The 27450-nt window shown below is 42.4% G+C and overlaps 1 protein-coding gene across 1 annotated transcript in view; it reads left to right on the forward strand.

Annotated features, from left to right (window-relative positions):
• Positions 1-27450, forward strand: part of ACOXL (acyl-CoA oxidase like) — a 786620-nt gene that overhangs the window by 592045 nt on the left and 167125 nt on the right. Inside the window, exons 15-16 of the mRNA XM_069769203.1 lie at positions 2197-2308; positions 23928-24015. Of these exons, the coding sequence (XP_069625304.1) occupies positions 2197-2308; positions 23928-24015 (200 nt within the window). The remainder of the gene's footprint in view (positions 1-2196; positions 2309-23927; positions 24016-27450) is intronic.

The following is a 27450-nucleotide window of genomic DNA, read 5'->3' on the forward strand; positions in this document are numbered from 1 at the left end:
CCGGAAGAGATTACTGCATGGCAGAACAGGAGGTTAAAAACTGCCTGCCGATAGCTGATTAGCCCCGTAGGAAAATAAATTACCATAAGTCCTGGAGAACCCCTGTAAAACATGCGGAAGAAGTAAATCCAATAAAAAAATGAAGTAAGGAGGATTTATGATTGCACTCATACGTGGATATACATGAATTTCCAAATGTAATTGCTATCTGACACATACAGCTACTGTTTAGTTGACTGAATGCAGTTAATTATTATAGTATATATGGAACATGGAAATAAGTGAATTTCCAAATTGAATTTGGATTCTCCTTGCATAGCTATTGCTCAGTTGGTTGAATGACTAAGGTGTTATATATACATGACATTTGTTGTATAGAACGGTAATACTACACTTGTATTGGCCAAGCTCCAACAAATAGTTTGAAATGTTCCACAGCAGATCTACCTGAGGACACAAAAGTGATTCTCCTAAAGAGGAGAAGTTGGATGTTGGGTGTGTGGCCATAATCTAGATTTTTCTGTTTTTCCTAGCACTCATTTATCATCAGTCATGTCCTCATATGAACTGTGTACTTGTAGAACATTTTCTGTTGTCTTGATCACTGTCTTTCTGTTGTTCCTCTCTGGTAGCTGACACGTAAAAATGTGCTATGCTTGTAGGGTCATTGTTCAATATGTACCAAATTAATGAATGGAAGGATACAAGGTTTTTAGCGAAGACATTTTTTTTCCATATATAAATCTTTTATTAAAATAAACTGAAATCTTTCACTTTTCACACTGGCCATTGTGGCTTTTTTTAGGCTGTAATTTTCTGATGTTTTAGGAAATCCACAAGTAGAGTAGCCGCAATGAAAATGCTTTGACCCTGTGTGTTGTATTGAAGCATCTAATGAACATGTGCAAATGTGGAGGGGAAGCTGGGTCATCTATGACATCACCTATTGTGACTGGTGGTGGCTTTTTTATAAGCTGTGATTTAGAGGTGGTGTTCGTAAATGAAATCTGATTTTAAGGAGACTGCTGTGAACTCCAACAGCAAATTAAAGTCTAAAATAGCCCTAGTGGATTGGGTTAAAACTGTTAATTTTACTAATTTTGCTTTTTATTAAAAATATATATATTGCCAAAAATGTTTTAAAAATATATGTAACCCAAAGATTTTATTTATACAGTTAAGTTTCTGATGACACATTTCCTTTTATCGATATTTTTGCCTTATTTCACCCGTTTGAAATCAAGCACCTATCCTGGAGATAAGTCATCAATTTTGTAGTCCTGTGCAATTCCTTTAAACTTGGTTAAAAGGTTTATTTATGAGTGTTATTTGACTTGTATTTTTGTGAATAAAAATGGTTAACTATTTTCATTTTTTTTTAGTCATGGGGATTTGAACCTGTAATCACTTAAGAGGTTGTCAGGGACTTTTGTTGTTGTTTTTTACTATGGGATGAAAAACTAACAAGCAGGTAGTTGCTATTTACTTGCCTGTTATGTGCCGGAGCAGAGCTGTCACAGACTGCTCCTGCCGGTGATTCAGCATCTTCCTCTGATGTGACGTCAACAGAGCAGCAACTTCTCTTCTGCTCTGTCCTGTTGACAGGGTGTAACTGCTGGCGTCATGCTGATTGGGGTGTGAGCTGGCTGTCAATCAGCATGAAGTTGGCAGTCACACACCATCAACAGAGCAACCCAGAAGAAGAGCTGCTTTGTTGACGTTGAGCAGCTGAATCGCCGGCAGGATTGGTCCATGGCCACTCTGTGGCAGCGCGGGGCAGAACAACAGGTAGTTAGCAATTACCTGCCTGTTAGTTTTTAGGCCCATAGGGAAACAAATAGTCCTGGATAACCCCTTTAATACCTCAATTACACGTGCCTATTGTAATCCATTTTTTTTCCATCAACTGTATTTGTAAGTGAAACCCAATGACGGAGGCCTTAATGTGTCTCTTATTACTGTGTTTATGCCTAGTAATTTGTGTATTACGTTTATTTCTGAGTGCATTTATACTGTATTCATGAAATGAGAAATACGTATTTAGAAATATAATAGTACACATGTACCTAATGTTTCAGAGAATGTACCTGCTGCGAGTAGTGACATTCTATACATTAATTATATACATACCTATATTTTTGATCTAGCCTTCTGTTTTTGTTTTATATTTAACTAATTGTGGGTTTTTTCCTTCAGTATCTTGGCAATTGGTTCAGATAAGATCAGCAACTTGATATTCTTTTTGAAAGCTGTGAATTTTCGGGAGAGGGTACTACAGCGTGGGCTGGCTGCCAGACTTTACAACAAGGTAATGCTTTAAATTAACTCTTTATTGCAAACATTAGAAGTAAATGGGATTCGTATTCACATGTCATGTTTGATTACGTTGCTTGTTACGGACATTTTATTAGTATCTGGATTCCTGCCAGGAAATAAGTAGTCTTCATGAACCAAACCATTTCTGTGTAATAGCGAGAAATGACTAAACTCTTTCTGTAGTATGCCAGATAGTTATCTTAGATTTTCCCAATGGGAACACTATGCTAATCATTAGAGGCAGTGGTGACCATGAGTTAAGAAGAGTTGCACCAAGATCCTCTGCAGTCTTAAGGCCCCTTCACATTTAGCGACGCTGCAGCGATACCGACAACGATCCGAATCGCTGCAGCGTCGCTGTTTGGTCGCTGGAGAGCTGTCACACAGACCGCTCTCCAGCGACCAACGATGCCGGTAACCAGGGTAAACATCGGGTAACTAAGCGCAGGGCCGCGCTTAGTAACCCAATGTTTACCCTGGTTACCATCCTAAAAGTAAAAAAAACAAACAGTACATACTTACCTACAGCCGTCTGTCCTCCAGTGCTGCGCTCTGCTCTCCTCCTGTACTGTCTGGGAGCCGGAAAGCAGAGCGGTGACGTCACCGCTCTGCTTTCCGGCTCACAGCCAGTACAGGAGGAGTGCAGAGCACAGCGCTGGAGGACAGACGGCTGTAGGTAAGTATGTACTGTTTGTTTTTTTTTACTTTTAGCATGGTAACCAGGGTAAACATCGGGTTACTAAGCGCGGCCCTGCGCTTAGTTACCCGATGTTTACCCTGGTTACCAGTGAAGACATCGCTGGATCGGTGTCACACACGCCGATCCAGCGATGTCTCCAGGGAGTCCAGCGACGAAATAAAGTTCTGGACTTTATTCAGCGACCAACGATCTCCCAGCAGGGGCCTGATCGTTGGTCGCTGTCACACATAACGATTTCATTAACGATATCGTTGCTACGTCACAAATAGCAACGATATCGTTAACAATATCGTTATGTGTGAAGGTACCTTTAATTCCTTCATTCATTTCTAGAGCTCCCGCTTATACAGCTTAAAATTTGCACACAAAAAAAAATGCAGCAAAGACGCAACGTGTGAACATAGCCTTAGATTTCTTAGCGACACCACTCCAGCTCTAAAATAAAAACTGAATGCTGGATTGGTGCTTTAAAACTTTTCAAACCTTTATTTGGGGAAACTGAGGGTTGTGGAGGAATTTCCTCCTTGTGATGACTACTCAAAATTGAATTGATAACTTGTGCTTTGCGCATATTGTCTATGCTCGGGGGGGGGGGGGGGGACATATCCATCATTTTCAAGATTTTGAGCCATTTATGGAGTTCCCAATAAAAGTATGTTACGGTACATCCATTAACAAAATGAAAAATTAGAACATGAAAGGGAGTTTAGGACTTTAGTGTTTTTTATGTGAGATAAATTCAGTTTTCTCCACATTGCTTTAGATCTTTTTTTTTTTTTTTTTTTAAATAAAGACTGATGTGATCATTTGGTGTTTTACATTGGTGTTCAAGTAGTTTACCTACTCACACATTAGGAAGTGCTTAAAATCCTCAGAATTTACCATCTATGCAGAGTCACTCCAGCTTCTGGTGGTGTGTGTGGATCTGAGGTTTATGTCATAAAAGTTGGTATACTGTCAGAGAATCGGATCATGAACTCAGGTAGGTAGTGTGAGGGACGAGTGGAAAAAGTGGGGAAAGTTATTAAACCTAGTATTGAGGTCAGGAACATTAGGAAAAAAGGCTGCGTCACAACCAGTAGGGTATGTGTTGTCTCAGGGGGTTGAATAGTTTAATTAGGGTGATATGGATTCAATAATGTTCAAAATATTTAGCCAATCTACATTACAGAAAACCACTTTTAGGCCATGTTCACACGATCCTTTTTTTCATGCGGAATTGCCGCGATTTTCCCGCTGCGGGTCCGCAGCTGTTTTCCATGCAGGGTACATTACATTGTACCCTATGGAAAACAGGAACTGCTGTGCCCACAATGCGGAAAATAAAAAAAAAAGCCGCGCTGAATAGCTGCGGGAAAAAAGAAGTACCATGTCACTTCTTTTTTCGGAGCCGCAGCGGTTCTGCACCCATTGACCTCCATTGTGAGGTCAAACCCGCAGTAAAACCCGCAGATGAAAAAAATATCTGCGGGTTTTACTGCGGTTTGTGGTGCAGAACCGCTGCAGCAGGAAGTGCGGGGAAGCGGGCGGAAGTGCGTGGGCGGAGTGTGGCTGCCCCCCCGTGCTCCGATCCCGCTCCCCCGTGCTCCAATCCCACCGCCCCGTGCTCCGATGCCCCCCCCCAGTGCTCCGATGCCCCCCCCCGTGCCCTAATCTCCCCCCCTTATACTTACCCGGCGTCCCGGTGTCCGTCCGGCCGTCTTCTCCTTGGGCGCCGCCATCTTGCAAAATGGCGGGAGCATGCGCAGTGCGCCCGCCGAATCTGCCGGCCGGCAGATTCGTTCCAAAGTGCATTTTGATCACTGAGATAGATTATATCTCAGTGATCAAAATAAAAAAAAATAGTAAATGACACCCCCATCCTTTGTCACCCCCATAGGTAGGGACAATAAAAAAAAATTAAGAATTTTTTTTTTTTCCCACTAAGGTTAGAATAGGGTTAGGGGTAGGGGTAGGGTTAGGGGTAGGGTTAGGGGTAGGGTTAGGGTATTTTCAGCCATTTTAACCCTAAAAAACTTCCTAGAAAACACACAGACTCTGCATAGAAAACTGCATAAAAAAAGGATCAAAAAACGCATCAAAAAACGCATCAAAAAACGCATCAAAAAACGCATCAAAAGAGGACAAAAAAAGGACCAAAAAAAAGGACCTGCGTTTTCTGCCAAGAGCTGCAGTTTTTTAAAAAACAGTCCTGAAAAAAAAAGGATGGAAATCAGGAACGTGTGAACATACCCTTAGGCTATGTTCACATGTTGTGTTTTTGTTGCATTTTTTTGGTAAATTTTAAGCAGTATTTTACAGAATTAGCAAAGTCGGAGATTTCAGAAAGCTCATGCACACACACATTGGTTTCATTTTCCTGACTAATTTGGAAAACTGCTGCGTTTTTGCAAACTTCCCCATGTCGCTTCCTTCATCGTTTTTCTGCCTGTTTGCAGTGTTTTTCTACCCATAGGAAACAATGGGTAAGTACAAAAATGCAGAAAAAAACACAGGTATCAGTTCTTGTTGCGTTTTTGGTGCAACATGCACAAGAGACAACAAAGCGCAAGAAAAAAAGCAGCAAAAACTGATTTTTCTAAGCAGCTTCTTTACTGCCAAGAGAGCAGGTTTTGCCTGCAGGGAAAAATGCAACTTGTGTACATAGCCTTAGTGATCTGGCTGTAAATAAAGAAGAAGATTGTGCGCAAAAAAATGAAATCGGTGCTCAGTCCGCTGGAGAAATATATAACATAGGAGAGTGCAGAGTTTTACACCTATTAACGGGAACCTGTCAGCTGTTTTGGCCGATATAAGATACAGCCACTGCCTTTCAGGGCTTATCTACAGCATTCTATAATAAATTCTATAATAAATAAAAATTAATATTATACTGATTCTTGTCTGGTATTTCTCCTTTTAATTTGTGCTTTGGCCTTGGTTTCACTTTTCACTGAGTGGTCGCCACTTGTTTTTTGTCACACACTTGATATATTTTATATATCTTATATAACTAATTACAGTTGTGGCCAAAAGTATTGACACCCCTGCAATTCTGTAAGATAATACTCAGTTTCTTCCTGAAAATGATTGCAAACACAAATTATTTGTTATTATCTTCATTTAATTTGTCTTAAATTAAAAAACACAAAAAGAATTGTCCTAAAGCCAAATTGGATATAATTCCACACCAAACATAAAAAAAGGGGTGGACAAAAGTATTGGCACTGCTCGAAAAATCATGTGATGCTTCTCTAATTTGTATAATTAACAGCACCTATAACTTACCTGTGGCACCTAGCAGGTGTTGGCAATAACTTAATCACACTTGCAGCCAGTTGACATGGATTAAAGTTGAATAAACCTCTGTCCTGTGTCCTGTGTGTACCACATTGATAATGGAGAACAGAAAGAAGACCAAAGAACTGTCTTAGGACTTGAGAAACCAAATTGTGAGGAAGCATGAGCAACCTCAAGGCTACAAGTCCATCTCCAAAGACCTGAATGTTCCTGTGTCTACCGTGCGCAGTGTCATCAAGAAGTTTAAAGCCCATGGCACTGTGGCTAACCTCCCTAGATGTGGACGGAAAAGAAAAATTGACAAGAGATTTCAATACAAGATTATGCGGATGTTGGATAAAGAACCTCAACTAACATCCAAGTTCAAGCTGCCCTGCAGTCCGAGGGTACAACAGTGTCAAACCGTACTATCCGTCGGCGTCTGAATGAAAACGGACTGTATGGTAGGAGACCCAAGAAGACCCCACTTCTTACTCTGAGACATAAAAAAGCCAGGCTGGAGCTTGCCAAAACTTACCTGAAAAAGTCTAAAATGTTTTGGAAGAATGTTCTCTGGTCAGATGAGACAAAAGTAGAGCTTTTTGGGCAAAGGCATCAACATAGAGTTTACAGGAGAAAAAAAAAGGCATTCAAAGAAAAGAACACGGTCCCTATAGTCAAACATGGCGGAGGTTCCCTGATGTTTTGGGGTTGCTTTGCTGCCTCTGGCACTGGACTGCTTGACCGTGTGCATGGCATTATGAAGTCTGAAGACTACCAACAAATTTTGCAGAATATCGTAGGGCCCAATGTGAGAAAGCTGGGTCTCCCTAGAGGTAATGGGTCTTCCAGCAGGACAATGACCCAAAACACACTTCAAAAAGCACTAGAAAATGGTTTGAGAGAAAGCACTGGAGACTTCTAAGGTGGCCAGCAATGAGTCCAGACCTGAATCCCATAGAACACCTGTGGAGAGATCTAAAAATGGCAGTTTGGAGAAGGCACCCTTCAAATATCAGGGACCTGGAGCAGTTTGCCAAAGAAGAATGGTCTAAAATTCCAGCAGAGCATTGTAAGAAACTACTAAAATGTATACTGATGGTGGCGCGAAAGTGTTAAAAAGCTAATAATCCCTGCTGCGTTACCTAACCGACCTCCACACCAAGTCGGTAACAAATATATAATCTAATAAAAATATGTATCTAAGTACATATAGGTGCGCGCTAGATATTTAGCCAAAAAAGAAAAGAAAAAGCTGCTACTAAATAAAAGAATAGAGTCCAGATCGGTAATAAATAAACGAAATTTAGCAGCTTCTAAGTATGTCCACAGAAGTCTATAATAACACCAGGGGTAGGTAAGTATACATAGATGTTTCCTACCTCCTGTCACGAGTCACACATCTCTCGATGAAGAAAAGAGTCGCGATGCTGCCGCTGTAGTTCCAGAGAGTTTCAGGTAAGGACAGTGCGTGGTACAGATCCAAATTGGTGGCTGCCCCGGCCGGTAGCAGCCACCCAAAACTAACCTCCGGGCTGGGACGGAGTTCTGTGGTGCCGGACGCCGCGTGAAGTGAAAGCGGTAAGTCCGGATACAGTGCAGGACCTACGTGACGTAGCTAGTCACGTGATCGTGAGCGAAGCCCGGGAGTGAGGTACGGAGCGCTGTGAGGGTCACCTAACCTACGCGTTTCGGAAATTGCTGTCTCCTTCCTCCTTCTCATGTCATTTCTGTCTGCCCTAAGCGGACAAAGAGGATCGCCAGTTCAATTACCATCAGTACTGTGCAACCTAAATTTTTGTTATCTGTGTCCTTGATCTGCTCATTGTCATCATTTTCTGTCATGGTGTTTGTGGATTCAGGCGCCGCCTTGAATTTAATGGATTTTGAGTTTGCCAAGCGTTGTGGTTTTCTCTTGCAGCCTTTGCAGAACCCTATTCCTTTAAGGGGCATTGATGCTACACCCTTGGCTAAAAATAAGCCCCAGTTTTGGACACAGGTAACCATGCGCATGGCGCCAGCCCATCAGGAAGATTGTCGATTTCTGGTGTTGCATAACTTGCATGATGTTGTCGTGCTGGGTTTTCCGTGGTTGCAGGTACATAATCCTGTGTTGGACTGGAAGTCCATGTCTGTGACTAGTTGGGGTTGTCATGGGGTTCATAATGATGTTCTTTTGATGTCAGTCTCCTCTTCTTCACCTTCTGAGATTCCAGAGTTTTTGTCTGATTTTCAGGATGTATTCGATGAGCTCAAGTCCAGTTTCCTTCCACCGCACAGGGACTGTGATTGTGCTATTGACTTGCTTCCAGGCTGTAAGTTTCCTAAGGGTCGACCTTTCAACCTATCTGTGCCTGAACATACCGCCATGCGGAGCTATATTAAGGAGTCTTTGGAGAAAGGGCATATTCGACCATCTTCTTCACCGTTGGGAGCGGGGTTCTTTTTTGTTGCTAAAAAAGATGGTTCCTTGAGACCCTGTATAGATTGTCGCCTCTTGAATAAAATCACGGTCAAGTTTCAATACCCTTTACCTGTGCTTTCCGATTTGTTTGCTAGGATTAAGGGAGCTAGTTGGTTTACGAAGATTGACCTTCGATGGGGCATATAATCTTGTTCGTATTAAGCAGGGTGATGAATGGAAAACTGCGTTTAACACGCCCGAAGGCCATTTTGAATACCTTGTGATGCCATTCGGACTCTCTAATGCTCCATCTGTTTTTCAGTCCTTTATGCATGATATTTTCCGGACTTATCTTGATAAATTCTTGATTGTATATTTCGACGATATTTTGATTTTTCCCGATGATTAGGAGTCTCATGTGCAACAGGTCAGGATGGTATTTCAGATCCTTCGTGACAATGCCCTGTTTGTGAAGGGGTCTAAGTGTCTCTTTGGGGTGCAGAAAGTCTCTTTTTTGGGCTTCATTTTTTCTCCCTCGTCTATAGAGATGGATCCTGTTAAGGTTCAGGCCATTCATGATTGGATTCAGCCCACATCCGTGAAGAGCCTTCAGAAATTTTTGGGTTTTGCAAATTTTTATCGCCGTTTCATTGCTAATTTTTCTAGCGTGGTTAAACCCTTGACCGATTTGACGAAGAAAGGCGCTGATGTGGCAAATTGGTCCTCTACGGCTGTCTCTGCCTTTCAGGAGCTTAAACGTCGATTTACTTCTGCTCCTGTGTTGCGCCAACCGGATGTTTCTCTTCCGTTTCAGGTTGAGGTTGACGCTTCTGAGATTGGGGCAGGGGCCGTTTTATCTCAGAGGGATTCTGTTGGTTCCTTAATGAAACCGTGTGCCTTCTTTTCCCGTAACTTTTCGCCTGCTGAGCGCAATTATGATGTCGGCAATTGGGAGTTGTTGGCTATGAAGTGGGTGTTTGAGGAGTGGCGACATTGACTTGATGGAGCTAAGCACCGTATTGTGGTCTTGACCGATCATAAGAATTTGATTTACCTCGAGTCTGCTAGACGGCTGAATCCTAGACAGGCTCGATGGTCCTTGTTTTTTTCCCGTTTTGATTTCGTGGTCTTGTACCTTCCGGGTTCTAAGAATATTAAGGCTGATGCCCTCTCTAGGAGTTTTTTGCCTGATTCTCCTGAGGTCTTGGAGCTGGTCGGTATTCTGAAAGAGGGGGTGGTCCTTTCTGCCATTTCCCCTGATTTACGACGGGTTCTTCAGGAATTTCAAGCTGATAAACCTGACCGCTGTCCTGTGGGTAAATTGTTTGTTCCTGACAGATGGACTAGTAGAGTGATTTCTGAGGTTCACTGTTCCGTGTTGGCTTGTCATCCTGGCATTTTTGGTACCAGAGATTTGGTTGGTAGGTCTTTTTGGTGGCCTTCATTGTCACGTGATGTGCGTTCTTTTGTGCAGTCCTGTGGGACTTATGCGCGGGCTAAGCCTTGTTGTTCCCATGCTAGTGGGTTGCTTTTGCCATTGCCCATCCATGAGAGGCCCTGGACGCATATTTCGATGGATTTTATTTCTGATCTTCCGGTCTCCCAGAAATGTCTGTTATCTGGGTTGTTTGTGCCCTTGGTTCATTTAGTGCCCTTGCCTAAATTGCCTTCCTCTTCAGATTTGGTTCCGTTGTTTTTTCAGCATGTGGTTCGTTTGCATGGTATTCCGGAGAATATTGTGTCCGACAGAGGTTCCCAGTTTGTTTCTAGGTTTTGGCGGGCCTTTTGTGCTAGGCAGGGCATTGATTTGTCTTTTTCTTCTGCATTTCATCCTCAGACAAATGGACAGACCGAGCGCACTAATCAGACTTTGGAGACTTATTTGAGATGCTTTGTGTCTGCTGATCAGGATGATTGGGTGGCTTTCTTGCCATTGGCCGAGTTTGCCCTTAATAATCGGGCTAGTTCTGCTACCTTGGTTTCGCCTTTCTTTTGTAATTTTGGTTTTCATCCTCGTTTTTCTTCTGGGCAGGTTGAGCCTTCTGACTGTCCTGGTGTGGATTCTGTGGTGGATAGGTTACAGCAGATTTGGGCTCATGTGGTGGACAAGTTGGTGTTGTCTCAAGAGGAGGCTCAACGTTTTGCTAATCGTCGTCGGTGTGTTGGTTCCCGGCTTTGGGTTGGGGATCTGGTCTGGTTGTCCTCCCGTCATGTTCCTATGAAGGTTTCGTCTCCTAAGTTTAAGCCTCGGTTTTTGGTCCTTATAGGATTTCTGAGATTATTAATCCGGTGTCTTTTCGACTGGCGCTTCCGGCCTCTTTTGCTATCCATAATGTCTTCCATAGATCTTTGCTGCGGAAATATGTGGAGCCTGTTGTTCCCTCTGTTGATCCTCCGGCCCCTGTGTTGGTTGATGGGGAGTTGGAATTTGTTGTTGAGAAGATTTTGGATTCCCGTTTTTCGAGGCGGAAGCTTCAGTACCTGGTCAAATGGAAGGGTTATGGCCAGGAGGATAATTCTTGGGTTTTTGCCTCTGATGTCCATGCTGCTGATTTGGTCCGTGCCTTTCATCTGGCTCGTCCTGATCGTCCTGGGGGCCCTGGTGAGGGTTCGGTGACCCCTCCTCAAGGGGGGGGGGGTACTGTTGTGAATTCTGCTCTTGGGTTCCCTCCAGTGGTTGTAGGTGGGAATGCAGTTGTCTCTGAGTCGCAGTCCTGGCCAGGTGTATCTGCTGATTACAATTCTGACTGGGATATTTAGGTGTGCAGGATTCATTAGCCCTTGCCAGTTGTCAATGTTCCTTGTGAAGTGTTGGATCACTTTCTGGCTTCTCCTGCCTGCTGCCAAATTCAGCAAAGATAAGTGTTTGTTTTTTTGTATCTGTGGCACACTACTGTGTGCTTGTTTCAGTTTTATTCCTGCTCTGATTGCAAGATTCACTGGAGTTGCAGATTTACGCTCCTACATCTATTAGTTAGATGTAGGAAGTTTTTGTAATTTCTGCTGTGGATGTTTTTGAAGGGTTTTTTACTGACCGCACAGAACTCTGTCCTATCCTGTCCTATCTAGCTAGTGTGGCCTCCTGTGCTAAATCCTGTTTTCTGCCTGTGTATGTTTTTTTCCTCTCCGACTCACCGCCAATATTTGTTGGGGGCTGTCTATCCTCTTTGGGGATTTTCTCTGAGGCAAGATAGTATTCCTATTTCCATCTTTAGGGGTAATTAGTCCTCCGGCTGTGACGAGGTGTCTAGGTGTGTTAGGTACACTCCAAGGCTACTTCTAGTTGAGGTGTTAAGTTCAGGATTGCGGTCAGTACAATGGCCACCTTCTCCAGTGAAAGTTCTCATGCAGCTCCAAGGTCACCGGATCATAACAAGAGCCCTGATGTTCTCTGCCATCAGTAGAGAGATCTTCAGAATACCCATATACAGTGCCTACAAGTAGTATTCAACCCCCTGCAGATTTAGCAGGTTTAATAAGATGCAAATAAGTTAGAGCCTTCAAACTTCAAACAAGAGCAGGATTTATTAACAGATGCATAAATCTTACAAACCAAAAAGTTTTGTTGCTCAGTTAAATTTTTATAAATTTTAAACATAAAAGTGTGGGTCAATTATTATTCAACCCCTAGGTTTAATATTTTGTGGAATAACCTTTGTTTGCAATTACAGCTAATAATCATCTTTTATAAGACCTGATCAGGCCGGCAAAGGTCTCTGGAGTTATCTTGGCCCACTCCTCCATGCAGATCTTCTCCAAGTTATCTAGGTTCTTTGGGTGTCTCATGTGGACTTTAATCTTGAGCTCCTTCCACAAGTTTTCAATTGGGTTAAGGTCAGGAGACTGACTAGGCCACTGCAACACCTTGATTTTTTGCCTCTTGAACCAAGCCTTGGTTTTCTTGGCTGTGTGCTTTGGGTCGTTGTCTTGTTGGAAGATGAAATGACGACCCATCTTAAGATCCTTGATGGAGGAGCGGAGATTCTTGGCCAAAATCTCCAGGTAGGCCGTGCTATCCATCTTCCCATGGATGCGGACCAGATGGCCAGGCCCCTTGGCTGAGAAACAGCCCCACAGCATGATGCTGCCACCACCATAATTGACTGTAGGGATGGTATTCTTGGGGTCGTATGCAGTGCCATCCAGTCTCCAAACGTCACGTGTGTGGTTGGCACCAAAGATCTCGATGTTGGTCTCATCAGACCAGAGAACCTTGAACCAGTCAGTCTCAGAGTCCTCCAAGTGATCATGAGCAAACTGTAGACGAGCCTTGACATGACGCTTTGAAAGTAAAGGTATCTTACGGGCTCGTCTGGAACGGAGGCCATTGCGGTGGAGTACGTTACTTATGGTATTGACTGAAACCAATGTCCCCACTGCCATTAGATCTTCCCGGAGCTCCTTCCTTGTTGTCCTTCGGTTAGCCTTGACTCTTCGGACAAGCCTGGCCTCGGCATGGGAGGAAACTTTCAAAGGCTGTCCAGGCCGTGGAAGGCTAACAGTAGTTCCATAAGCCTTCCACTTCCGGATGATGCTCCCAACAGTGGAGACAGGTAGGCCCAACTCCTTGGAAAGGGTTTTGTACCCCTTGCCAGCCTTGTGACCCTCCACGATCTTGTCTCTGATGGCCTTGGAATGCTCCTTTGTCTTTCCCATGTTGACCATGTATGAGTGCTGTTCACAAGTTTGGGGAGGGTCTTAAATAGTCAGAAAAGGCTGGAAAAAGAGATAATTAATCCAAACATGTGAAGCTCGTTGTTCTTTGTGCCTGAACTACTTCTTAATACTTTAGGGGAACCAAACAGAATTCTGGTGGGTTGAGGGTTTGAATAATAAATGACCCTCTGAAAAGACTTTTCACAATTTAAAAAAAAAATAAACAAAGAAAGAACATTCTTTTTTGCTGCAGTGCATTTCACACTTCCAGGCTGATCTACAGTCCAAATGTCACAATGCCAAGTTAATTCCAAATGTGTAAACCTGCTAAATCTGCAGGGGGTTGAATACTACTTGTAGGCACTGTACATGCAGGTTTCTGACCACATCCCTATTGACAGCTGTGTATATTGCCTCATTCTCTAGATAAATTAGTAGGATCAATATCTACCATACATTTACGTCATATCCCGTGTGTATAACATGAATGTATGAAATGAGAACACTACTGTATGGTGCCCAAGGTAATGCTTGCTATTCAGGCACACTGTCTCACCTCACAACTTCCAGCCCGTACATACAATCTGCTTTAAGTGTTTTGGGTCAGTGTTTCAGCACCACAATCTTCACTTTTATGCCAGCATTATGCTCTTTCTGGGTTTTGCTGAAACTTAACGTGAGGTTCTTCCTGGCCTATGCTGATTCTCAATTTTAGGCTCTTTCTGAAATGGAGTTAAGAAAATTCTCCACTCTGGAACTGAAATGGGACTATGACTGTCTTATATATAGAGTTATTTTGAGACAGGCGCAAAATTTGTTTTCCATTTCAGGTTTTATAGTTATTTGCATTAACTCTAGATTATTATGAAGAGTGATCAGATAAAGTGGAAAAAAATTCCATATTTATTCCCTTATATGAAAATTAATTTAATAAAATAAATAATTTCTACTAAATTTCAGCCTTCCAAAAAATGACCTGCTTTCATCATTTCAGTGATTTCATTAGCTCAGGGGAAAGTGTTAACGAGGACAAGGCAGCAGATACCACTGTGTCATGCTGATTGAATTACAGCAGGCTCCTTTCTTTGAAAGGGAGCTGGCACTTGGAATAATTGTCTTCTTCTTTCAACAATGGTTGTCTCCAAGGAAACATGTGCAGTCATCATTGCTTTGCATCAATGGGGCTTTCCAGGCAAGGACATTGCTGCTCGTAAGATTGGCACTAAATGAACTATTTAACGCATAGTCAAGTACTTCAAAGAAGGAGGTTCAATAAATGTTTAAAAATGTATGGAGAGTTCCGGGAGGCGGAGCCTGAAGATGGCCGCATCTTAAAAGAGCTCCTGATCCGAAGGGGATAAGGGACCGAGATATCTCCCTTTTAAAACCCCCAAAGGTCGGGATAAGGACTGGACAAGGGTCGGCAGTCGTGGACCAGCTCTCCGGTTACCCCGGACTCTCAAGGCGCAGATAGTGCCGCAAACACCGCAGCGCACATCCCCCACGGCTGGAGGCTAGTGGCGGGAGAAGAAACGGCTGGGGAAGAGTGAGCCGAATGCTACATCTGACAGCTCAGCTGAGCCGAGCGGACTCACCAGACGGCTGCGGAGTGAAGGTGAGAAGCTCGGCGAAGATCCGCGGTGTCCCCGGCACGCAGGTGCTGCAGGAGCAGTAGGTAGGAGACAGCGTGGGCGAGGAGGCGGCAAGGAGCCAGGCGCCATCTTACCAAAAGCGCGCCAGACATCACACTGCCGGCTGCACTAGATCGCATCAGCGATTAAGTTCAGGAGAGGGAGCCGACTTGCAGCTGCAGCTGGAGGAGTGAAAACAGCATCACAGGAGAGGGAAAGCGGCGTTTCTGGCCCCGATTATCAGTGAAGGTGGAAGTAACTGGGGAGAGAGGAGCGGGTGCAGGGACGGTCGGGAGCCACCTCTCAGGCAAGGGCACAGGGCCTTGTTAGGTCCATGCCGGGTGGATTATTAAGCCTCAAACATTGACCCATATTGATTCGGGCTACCGCTCACTTACAGGAGGACACTGTGACCCCCTCTAGCACAGAATCTGTGAATCGCAGAGAAGAAGGCTCAAATAGAGTGGAGTTTGGCAGCAGGACTGCTGCAGTTTATCAGACTTTTCAATTTATCTTAAAATGTAATAAGCACATCTAGCGATATCACTGACAATTGCCCTTAAACCTCAGGCACCTACTTCATCATGGATAAATTTGTGGGTAAAAACTCTAAACCTGGCAGGAGCTCCACACGTATCCAGGCAGGCACATCTCCTACGTCACAAATCGTTGAAGTTGAGGCCCAGAACCCACAGTCCATTGCAAATGCTATCATAGAAAGATTGATGCCTGAGATTGATAACAGACTAGCAGCCTTTCAAACCTCATTAGACACAATTGTCTCACAAGTCAATACCCAGGGTGCGCGAATAGCAGAAGCTGAACAAAGGATCTCAGATCTAGAGGACACTGCTAAAACCCTTAAAGACAAACTGGACGGCAAGGAGAAGGACATCTCAGACCTTATGGATAAGGTGGATGACCTTGAAAATAGATCTCGACGCAATAACTTGAGACTAAGGGTACCGTCACACTATAACATTTCGATCGCTACGACGGTACGATTCGTGACGTTCCAGCGATATCGTTACGATATCGCTGTGTCTGACACGCAGCAGCGATCAGGGATCCTGCTGAGAATCGTACGTCGTAGCAGATCGTTTAGAACTTTCTTTCATCGCTGGATCTCCCGCTGTCATCGCTAGATCGGTGTGTGTGACACCGATCTAGCGATCTAGCGATGCGTTCGCTTGTAACCAGGGTAAACATCGGGTAACTAAGCGCAGGACCGCGCTTAGTTACCCGATGTTTACCCTGGTTACAAGCGTTAAACTAAAAAAAAACAAACAGCACATACTTACATTCTGGTGTCCGTCAGGTCCCTTGCAGTCTGCTTCCAGCACTGTGACTGCCGGCCGTAAAGTGAAAGCAGAGCACAGCGGCTGTGCTTTCACTTTCACTTTACGGCCGGCAGTCAGTGAGTACGGGAAGCAGAGACTGCAAGGGACCTGACGGACACCAGAATGTAAGTATGTGCTGTTTGTTTTTTTTTAGTTTAACGCTTGTAACCAGGGTAAACATCGGGTAACTAAGCGCGGTCCTGCGCTTAGTTACCCGATGTTTACCCTGGTTACCCAGGGACCTCGGCATCTTGGTCGCTGGAGAGCGGTCTGTGTGACAGCTCCCCAGCGACCACACTACGATTTACCTACGATCACGGCCAGGTCATATCGCTGGTCGTGATCGTAGGTAAATCGTATAGTGTGACGGTACCCTTATAGGCCTTCCAGAATCTTTCCCCCCCTCGGAATTGGTCAAAATAACATCAATATGGCTGCCAAAATCTCTTGGGGTTTTACCAACGTCAGGTGCGATAGCCATTGAGAGAGCACATAGGTTGGGACCTCCGAGGGGAGGGGGTGGTGACAGACCAAGACCAGTCATCTTTAAAGTATTGGATTTTCAGGACAAAGTTCGCATTTTAGCAGCTTTCAGGAAACAATGTTCCCTATTATATGAGAATCACAAACTACTCCTGTTCCAGGATTATTCGGCCGCCTTGGCTGCCAGACGTAAAGCCTTCAACCCCGCATGCAAACTCCTGGTGGATAAGAATATTCGCTTTGGCTTGCAGTATCCTTCAACTTTGCGTTTCGACATTGGGGGGAAAAATTGGTCCTTCAGTGATCCAGAGAAGGCCTTGAAATTTCTGCAGGAGGAGTCCTTGGCATTTGCTAGCTCTGACAAAACCTGAACGAGCAGAGCTGTTACAATTTGTCATTTTTCAGTGATGTCGCGTATATGTTAATTCTCTTTTGCCCTTAGGCGGCATGTTAATTTTTCATGTAGTGCTCACTCTGTGGTTGAGCACATTGGTTACAGTTAAAAAGTGTGGGGTAATGGGAGGGGGGAGGGATCTCTGCATGCGCAAACAAAATGTTCTGGTTCTGGGAGATCTTACACTCACTCGCTGGGATGGGTGGGGGTCTCACACACAGTATTTATACGCAGGTCACATGGTTGTTCGCAAAGGTATCGGTTGATGGCAGATCAATCTAGTTTTAAAGATGCCGCAATCCGCGCTTTAGAATGGTGCTCATGGAATGTGAACGGGTTAAACACCCCAATCAAGAGAAAAAAAGTTTTAAATTTTTTACAAAAACAACATTTCCACATCATCTTCCTACAGGAAACACACTGGATTAAAAATAACCACCCTTCTCTGTTCAGTAGGAAGTATACGCTCTGTGCTGAGGCTTCATATTCCAAAAAACAGCGAGGTGTAGCCATATTAATACATAATGATCTTAAATATGAGATAATTGACACACTGGAGGACCCACAGGGCAGATTTCTTTTGGTTAGAATCATAATCGAGGGTATGCACTTTAGCCTGGTTAATATCTATGCCCCTAATACACCTGAAGCACAATTCCAGACTAGATTGTTGGAGAGCTTGGCGGGGTGGGAGACGTCTCGGGTATTTGTGGGCGGTGACTTTAATGACGTAGCAGACGTGACTATGGATAGATCCGGTTCTGGTGTTGCTCATGGACAGGAACGTGGGAATGGCATCCAATCGCTCTTAGACCACCTCGATCTGGTTGACGTGTGGAGAATACAGCACCCCCTGGATAGGGACTACTCCCACTACTCTCACGTACACGACTCCCACGCTAGGATTGATTGTTGGTTGGTGCATTCATCATTAATACCCCTAATTACACAGTCAAACATACAAAATATCCATATATCGGATCATGCCCCAGTAACGTTCAAATCTAGTCTAACAACCCCAATACATCAGGAGAGGAAGTGGCGTTTTCCATCGTACCTCTATCAGTCGGATGATTTTAAAAAATATTTGCAGATGTCTTGGGAGGTCTATAAGGGTGACAACCGCGCTCATTGCGAAGACGCTCATCTGTTTTGGATGGCCTCTAAGGCCGTGTTGAGGGGCCAAATTATTTCTTATGTTAGTCACAAAAAAAAGAAGTGATGAAACGAATGGTGGATACACAAAAATCATTAACCCAGGCATACAAGGACTTCAAACTAAACAATACATCAACGACAAAAGAAAAATTTTTAAGTGCTAAGGCGGACGCGTTGGCACACGAGAAGGCCATGTTCAACTTAGACTACCAAAAACACAAATATTTTAAATGGGGCAACAAACCGGGGAGGGTGTTGGCGTCCCTTACACGCCCATACAGAAAAGCGACGAAAATACATAAAATCCAACGACGTGATGGTCACATATTGGCAAACAACGAGGAAATAGTAGATGAATTCAGAGCATTTTTTAGCGAGTTGTACAGCTCGGAGTCGGGAGGGGAAGAGGCTTGTAGGGAGTTTCTTAGAGACCACCTGGCACCAACACTCACAGAAGACGAAAGGGAGGCCATTAATTCCCCTATAACGCCCTCGGAGATTTTGCAAGTTATAACTAGACTGAAATTGTCTAAGGCACCAGGCCCAGATGGATTCAGCAATGAGCACTATAAAATTCTGGGAACCAGTCTGACTTCACACCTGTGTGAGTTATATAATAGCATAGTTAAGTATGGCCGCCTTCCTGACCGGTTTAATGAGGCGGTTGTCATTATTCTTCGAAAGCCAGGCAAAGATCACTCGCAGGTTGAAGGATATAGACCAATATCGTTACTTAATTCAGATTTCAAAATATTCACAAAAATTTTGGCTGACAGACTACAAAGAATTATCCCTAATCTGATCTCGCCACAGCAAACCGGATTTGTACATGGGAAATCTATCACATACAACATCAGAACAGCTCTGGGAGCCATATCCTACTGTAGAGTGAAACGATATATGAAATCTATTGTGGTTAGCCTGGACGCCGATAAGGCGTTTGATAGGGTGGCGTGGGGCTACCTATTTGATTTGTTATCATTTAGAGGGTTTGGCTCATGGTTTTGTGAGGCAGTTAAATCTATCTATAAAAATCCGTTGTCTAGGATGTCAGTAAATAACACACTATCTAAGCCCTTTGAAGTCCAGCGTGGGACACGCCAGGGTTGCCCTTTGTCTCCCCTTTTGTTTAATTTGGCACTAGATCCATTCTTGAGGACATTACAGAACGAGGCGACATTTGAGGGGGTGAGAGTGGGAACTGCATCCATAAAGATCTCGGCCTTTGCTGATGACATCCTTTTATTTATCGCCAACCCAACTCAGGCAATTCCGGCTATCATGAATGTCTTGGAGAAATTTGGTAAATGCTCTGGTTTTAAGGTTAATTATAGTAAGTCTGAGGCTCTGGCGGTTTTCAGATCTGGGAGGTCGAACGATCCCTTGTTTCCATTTCACTGGGGCCAGGAATCTATTAAATACCTGGGGATAAGGTTGCCTGTGGACCCCTCCATCTTATACAGAGTAAATTATAAACCTTTAATCTCCTCCATAATTAGTCTCCTCCATTCGTGGAAACATTTCACGTTATCATTCTCAGGTAGATGTCATCTAATTAAGATGATAGTATTCCCTAAATTGTTATATGCCTTTCAGACGTTACCACTACTCCTGTCTAGGGCAGACCTTAGTATACTAAACTCAAATTTTCGTAAATTCATTTGGGGGGTGGAAGGCAGAACGCGTATAGGTCTCTTTAAATTGCAGGCGACAAGGGCAGAAGGTGTAATAAATTTTCCTGACCTGGGTAGATACAATTTAGCAGCTAATTTTAGATATGCCATTGACTGGATAAAGGGGGTCTCTCACTACGCCAACGTTGACCTAGAACAACAATTTTACCCGCATATCTCATTGTCGGCTTTGTTACATTTGAAAGGGGAGATTCTTCCGGTAGAGATACAGGATCATCCGACTTTGTGGCAAACAGTACTGACGTGGAGACATTGTAGAAAGATTTGTAAACTAAGGGCGGGTTTGTCCCCATATCAGCCTTTCTTGGATAATCCGGGGTTCTTAAGAGGCTCCGCACCATCCTTCTATAGACGTCTGGCCTCTCAGGGTTGTAGGCAAGCAATCGATCTACTGGATCTTAATTTTTCGGTATTAACCTTTGAGGCGGCATCGCAACGCTTTCCACTATTTAGTAACAATCCTTTCCATTTCCTTCAGGCGCGCAGTTTAGCACAGAAGTGTCGGCCGATTGGAGGGGCGGGAGAGGGGAGGACAAACCTAGATGGATTTATCAGAAATACAAGAACACAACCGGCGTCTATAAGTAACATCTACTCAGTAATACGCAAAAAATGGTCGTGGGAAGGGAAAACTACGGGAGTGGCTAGATGGTTGAGAGACCTCCCAAGTCTCAAGGTGGAGGATCTTCTTGACGCTACACTAGCGCAAAGAAAAGTACTATCATATAGTAGCTACACTGACATGGCTCTACTAATATTACATAGAGCCTACATCACGCCCTATCTGCAATCTAGGATGTCTCCTGTCTCAGTCTACTTGTGTTCTAAATGTAAATCCCGCAACACGGATATCTATCACCATCTGTGGAGCTGCCCGAAAATTCAGGAGTTGTGGGGTAGTGTTCATGATGAGCTACAAAAGTTGTGTGGAGTCAGTTTTGCGCTCACCCCTCAATGGGCTATTTTTAACATCCTTGATGAGGCACAACACAAATTATCCAAATATATCAAAGCTACACTCATGATATGGGCCTCGGCGACCAGGAAGAGCATACTACATTAATGGTTAAACCCAGCAACTCCATCGCTTTCTCTTGTTCGTACAAAGATCCAATTCATATTTAAAATGGAATGGATGGATGCTTTGACTAATAAGGAGAAAATGTCAGGCAGATTTTTGTCTACGTGGTCTACTGTTATCCCATCTCTGCCTTTGGAGACTAGAGAGAAGCTGAGAGCGCAGTTCGAAAACACACAATGGTACTTATTACAGCGGATAGGCGGCAACTCACCAGTTCCGTAACTAGCTTTGACAGCTATGCGCATGCAGAGATTGGGGTTCCTGGGTGGGGGAGGGTTTGGGTTGAGTTTATGACTTCTGATTCATTATAAAGAAGGGTCATGGTGTTGGTGGTTACCATTTAACCATTTGTAATTTACTGACTGTTTGATATGACTCATATTTTGTTATTACCAATTGTTTGTTGGATATATTGAAAATTTAATAAACGGATTCACAAAAAAAAAAAAAAAAAATGTATGGAATCCTATAATTTTACTTCAGTAACCATATCTGGCTAAAACATCTGAAACCATGAAGTAGCAAACTTTGTGAAAAACGCAGTTGTTTGTAAACCTCGGCTTCCCTAGCTTTCTTATTACACATCACTGTAAAGGCAGGGAAGGAGTGGATCGTACTTATAACTGCATACCTCATCCCACTGAGGAGGCCATTTTGAAACCAGGAGGAATGGAAGGCTGTTCTGAAATGAAAAGCCAGTGGAGTGCAAATGGATGGTGACTGTATCAGTGAAATGCGTAGTCACTTTTCAGTCCCAGGGTGGAGGGTCACTTTATCATTATTCTGAAAGGGGGTGTGCCATAAATCTTCTTATGTAAGAGGGAGGAGTACCTACCCTCCCCCCACCCCCATCTCTGCTGTTTCGTTTGTTTCTCATAAGTTGAAGTCTAAGAAAAAGCTGGCTGTGGAAGAGAAACAGCAAGCTTCTCCTCTTCCTTATGTCACACTATTTGCTACATTAGGGCATCCTCACACGTTAAGTATTTGCTGCAGACATTTCTGCTACAAATGCTTGAGTTTTGACATGAAGAACGCAGCATTTTTTATTTTGATTTTTTTTTGCAGTGTGGTTTCCTTTGGGAAAGCAGCCTAACGTTCAACTATTGATGGGTCTACATGTCTACAATTTATTTTCAGTTTGCTGCATGTCGTCATTATATAATACTTTTTTTTTCTTTAACCCCTTAGTGACCGAGCCAAATTTTTGAAATCTGACCAGTGTCACTTTATGTGGTAATAACTCTGCAACGCTTCAACAAATCCCAGTGATTTTGAGACTGTTTTTTCGTGACACATTATACTTTATGATAATGGTAAATTTTGTTCAACATTTTTTGTGTTTATTTATAAAAAATATCAAAAATTTGAGAAAAATGTTAAAAAATTAGCAATTTTCTAAATTTGAATGATTATCCCTTTAATCCAGATAGTCATACAACAGCAAACCATTAATAAATAACATTTCCCACATGTCTGCTTTACATCAGCGCCATTTGTAAAATGTTATTTTATTTTGTTAGCATTTTAGGAGGTTTAAAAATGTAGCAGCAATTTTTCATTTTTTCAAAGAAATTTACAAAATTTATTTTTTTAGGGACTTATCCATGTTTGAAGTGACTTTAGGGGTCCCATATATTGGGAAATCCACAAACGTGATACCATTTTAAAAACAGCACCCCTAAACATATTGAAAACTGCTGTCAGGTAGTTTATTAACCCTTCAGGTGCTTTACAGGAATTAATGCAAAGTGGTATAACAGACATGAAAATGTGTATTTTTACCACCTAAATGTTGCTAACTTCTAAACAGATTACTACAGCCGTCAGACTCTAAGGCCGCTATTTGGTCATGAATTGCCATGGCAAACATCAGGACCACAAAATCATGATCTGAGACCACCAATTGGGATAAAGATGAAGCCCCCACACTCTGTTAACCATTTATAATGATGTAGTCACTATTGACAGCAGCATCTAAGGGGTTAAACAGATTTAGATGGTGCAAATACTGATCGTGGCTGGTACAGCAAGTTGTCAGCTATAGTGTACAACCGACAGATGCTGGATTGTCATCTGTATGGGGAGGCTATTCTCTTATATCTCAGGTCAGTTAAAAGACGTATTGGCGGTCATTAAGGGGTTAATAAGGTAATCAAATGATAATGTTGCTTAAGCGAAATCAAACAAAACTCAACATTCTTGTATTTCTTTTCTTTGTTTTTATTTTTATGTTAAGTTCACACAGGACTTTTTTGCTGCGCATTTTTGCTGCGTTTTTTATGCTAATTTAGGTGCGTATTTGGTGTGTTTTTTTTTCTTTTTCCAGGCTAATGTCCTTGGATTTTCAGCAGCAAAAACCTGCAAATAATGATACCTGGGTTTTTGCTGCATTTTTGCTGCGTTTTTTTCAACACCTATTCAAGTCAATGGGTGAAAAAACGCAGCAAAAACGCTGAAAGAAGTGACATGCTCTATGTTAAAAAAACACCCACAGCAAAGCACAAAATACTGATCAAACAAAAAACCAATGTGTGTGCATGAGATTTCTAAAATCTCATAGGCTTTGCTGGTACTGTAAAAAGCAGCTGAAAATTAGCATAAAAAAACGCAGCAAAAATACACAGCAAAAAAGTCCTGTGTGAACTTACACTTAATCCTAATTATCTAATGACCTACTTCTCCTATTCAAGTGCATAGTTTATTCTTTCAACTAGTAATAATCAATATTATGTGACAGACTTTGTGCACATTTTTTATGTAAGTGTCAAAATCCTATAATAATTATTTAACTTCATACGATATTCTACATCAGGTAATGACAGAGAAGGAAGAGTTTTTCTCAGCTTGGAATTCTTGTTTGCACCATGTTGTCACTCTGGCTTTGGCGCATATCCATAGAGGTGAGTAAATATCTTCATCTAAATTTGCAGTTAATGTGGTAGTGACTCAGTGTTTCAGTAGAATTCTGCTATATTTCAGACTTATCTAGTATGTACAGTTTATCCCAATTTATTTCAGAAAGTTCAGCTCATAGGTCCGATAGATTTCTGACCCTGGTGCACTGGTGAATTCACCTCTTAATTCACTAGTGATTTTCTTTCAAGTCTAGTGTAAGAAACTGCGATGATGATGAATAGTTAAGTTGGAAAACCTGGTAAGAAAAGACATTCACCCTCAGGTCTGCCTTTCATTTGTGAAGCAGGAATTAAACAGCCTGCAGTGGTATTCTTACCCTCAAAAGAAACAGCAATGGATCGAGCCCCATTATAAATCAATAGCATGTGTCATTATTATCTAGCATCAAAACTGATTTTTCACTTAAAAACTGCACCCATAACACTTAATCCCTCCATACACATTAGACTAATTTTGGCCCTACCCGTCGATATAATTAGGGATATGCCAACGGTCTAATCTGTATCATGACTATCGACTATTAATTGTCTGGAGAAATATCAATCTGGGATGTCCAATTTCGGACTGTCCATCATACGGTCTTCCATTTGGCAACAGCCATTTCATAGAGAATACTAGTGCTTTTGGCCAAATGAGCACTCTTGTGTATAACAGTGCCAGTCGAACGTTCAGCCAAACCATCATTTAACCAACAGCCATCTAGTATATGTGGTGACTTTAGTTGTATTTAGCAGAGCTTTATCTTTTGTGGCATTAAACCCTTTGAAAAACAATTTGATAATGTTTATTAAACTCAAAATGCATTTATTTGAATTGTTCATAAAACTGTGTATATTAATTCTGACTTTGGCTATTTTATCATTTAGGCATCTTTAAACTTAATTTTAATTGTATAAATGTATTAAGAAAACATAATTGTAAAGAAATGCAGGAGCACAATATGGTATTAAACACGTTAAAGAGGTTGATAATTATTAGTAGAACCTCTCACCTTGTGTGGTTGTGTGAGACACAACACAGCCCGAGAGCCAGATGGAGCAGCTTCTATTATTAGTAGATTTAAGAAGCAGGATAGGAACCTTTTCTGCACTCTACAGGATACGATATAAATATTGGTAAATAAAATTGTAGGTTTATTGTCAACTCGTTTCAGAGTCCACTGACTCCTTCCTCAGGTTCATGTATGGTTGCCCTGAAGGAGTCAGTGACAATGAACCTACAATTTTATTTCCAATATCTGTGTTGTATCCCAGAGAGCGCAGAAACACTTCCTATCCTGCTACGCAAGAAAAAACAACTCTTATAGGCCATTACTTGGGGTCTTGTAACTTTAGAAAACTCCATTAAGTGGTGGCAATGTATGAGATGTAGTTATTATAGTCCAGCATATCCATGAACACATCATTAATAGAATGTCCCACAGTACAGTTTGGTTGTTTAGAACGGGATGACTTCTCTACAATACCGAGAAACGATCATGACAACAGGACAGATTCTAGGATAAGCAGAAACAAACTAGGCAACGATCGGGTTACTGCAGGTAGCAGGTTATATAAGGTCAGTGAACTTAGGAAACACTAGCCTGTGATTCTGTTAAAAGGAAATTATGTTTAAAGTGGACATTGTTTGATCGTCTTTAGAGGTAAATTACTTAAAATGTGCGTGTATATGATCTGTTAGTTATAGATTTGGTCCTATAAGTCGAGTCAGGTAATAACTGTATATAGATTGTGCCATGACTCAACCTTGGTTCTAAGATGTTAAACTTAGAACCAATGAAGGCACATGAAGTGTATGTAAAAAATAATAAAGTTTATTTCAAATAAATATATATAAAAAAATCTTGTCACACTAAATAGTGTAGTCATATGGTCTTTTTCTGGGACTAGACAAAACGCACGTCGGGGTGAGACGCAGCAGCACTGGCACACCATCTAGGTATTATTATGTGATTTCATGCACTTTACTTCATGACAATAGGGTAGCACTATGCACGTAGTCACTTTATTGAGTTGTCTACAGATGGTGGTTATGGGAAACAGGCTTTCAATCTTGTTTGGATGATGGCACTTTGCCCCATATCAGTTAATATTGCTATATTCTATTTCTGTAGCTACCATATGACCACACTATTTAGTGTGTGATCTATTTTATGTGAGTTGGTGTGTCATCCTGGTGATGGTCTTTAGTCGTTTTTCAGGCATCCATTATATATCATTGACAAGATTTTTAATATATATTTGAAATAATCTTTATTGATTTTTTACATACACTTCATGTGCCTTCATTGGTTCTAAGTAAAAGAGTCATGTACGGAGTGTGACCTAGGGTATTTAGGTTTTTTTGAGGACTAACACGTATACTTGGTTCTAAGATGTCTATACAGTGGGGCAAAAAAGTATTTAGTCAGTCAGCAATAGTGCAAGTTCCACCACTTAAAAAGATGAGAGGCGTCTGTAATTTACATCATAGGTAGACCTCAACTATGGGAGACACACTGGGAAAAAAAAATCCAGAAAATCACATTGTCTGTTTTTTTATCATTTTTTTTGCATATTATGGTGGAAAATAAGTATTTGGTCAGAAACAAACAATCAAGATTTCTGGCTCTCACAGACCTGTAACCTCTTCTTTAAGAGTCTCCTCTTTCCTCCACTCATTACCTGTAGTAATGGCACCTGTTTAAACTTGTTATCAGTATAAAAAGACACCTGTGCACACCCTCAAACAGTCTGACTCCAAACTCCACTATGGTGAAGACCAAAGAGCTGTCAAAGGACACCAGAAACAAAATTGTAGCCCTGCACCAGGCTGGGAAGACTGAATCTGCAATAGCCAACCAGCTTGGAGTGAAGAAATCAACAGTGGGAGCAATAATTAGAAAATGGAAGACATACAAGACCACTGATAATCTCCCTCGATCTGGGGCTCCACGCAAAGTCCCACTCCGTGGGGTCAGAATGATCACAAGAACGGTGAGCAAAAATCCCAGAACCACGCGGGGGGACCTAGTGAATGAACTGCAGAGAGCTGGGACCAATGTAACAAGGCCTACCATAAGTAACACACTACGCCACCATGGACTCAGATCCTGCAGTGCCAGACGTGTCCCACTGCTTAAGCCAGTACATGTCCGGGCCCGTCTGAAGTTTGCTAGAGAGCATTTGGATGATCCAGAGGAGTTTTGGGAGAATGTCCTATGGTCTGATGAAACCAAACTGGAACTGTTTGGTAGAAACACAACTTGTCGTGTTTGGAGGAAAAAGGATACTGAGTTGCATCCATCAAACACCATACCTACTGTAAAGCATGGTGGTGGAAACATCATGCTTTGGGCTGTTTCTCTGCAAAGGGGCCAGGACGACTGATCCGGGTGCATGAAAGAATGAATGGGGCCATGTATTGTGAGATTTTGAGTG

The sequence above is a fragment of the Ranitomeya imitator genome, chromosome 5 (genome assembly GCF_032444005.1).
Source record: "Ranitomeya imitator isolate aRanImi1 chromosome 5, aRanImi1.pri, whole genome shotgun sequence".
In the NCBI taxonomy this organism is placed as follows: domain Eukaryota; kingdom Metazoa; phylum Chordata; class Amphibia; order Anura; family Dendrobatidae; genus Ranitomeya; species Ranitomeya imitator.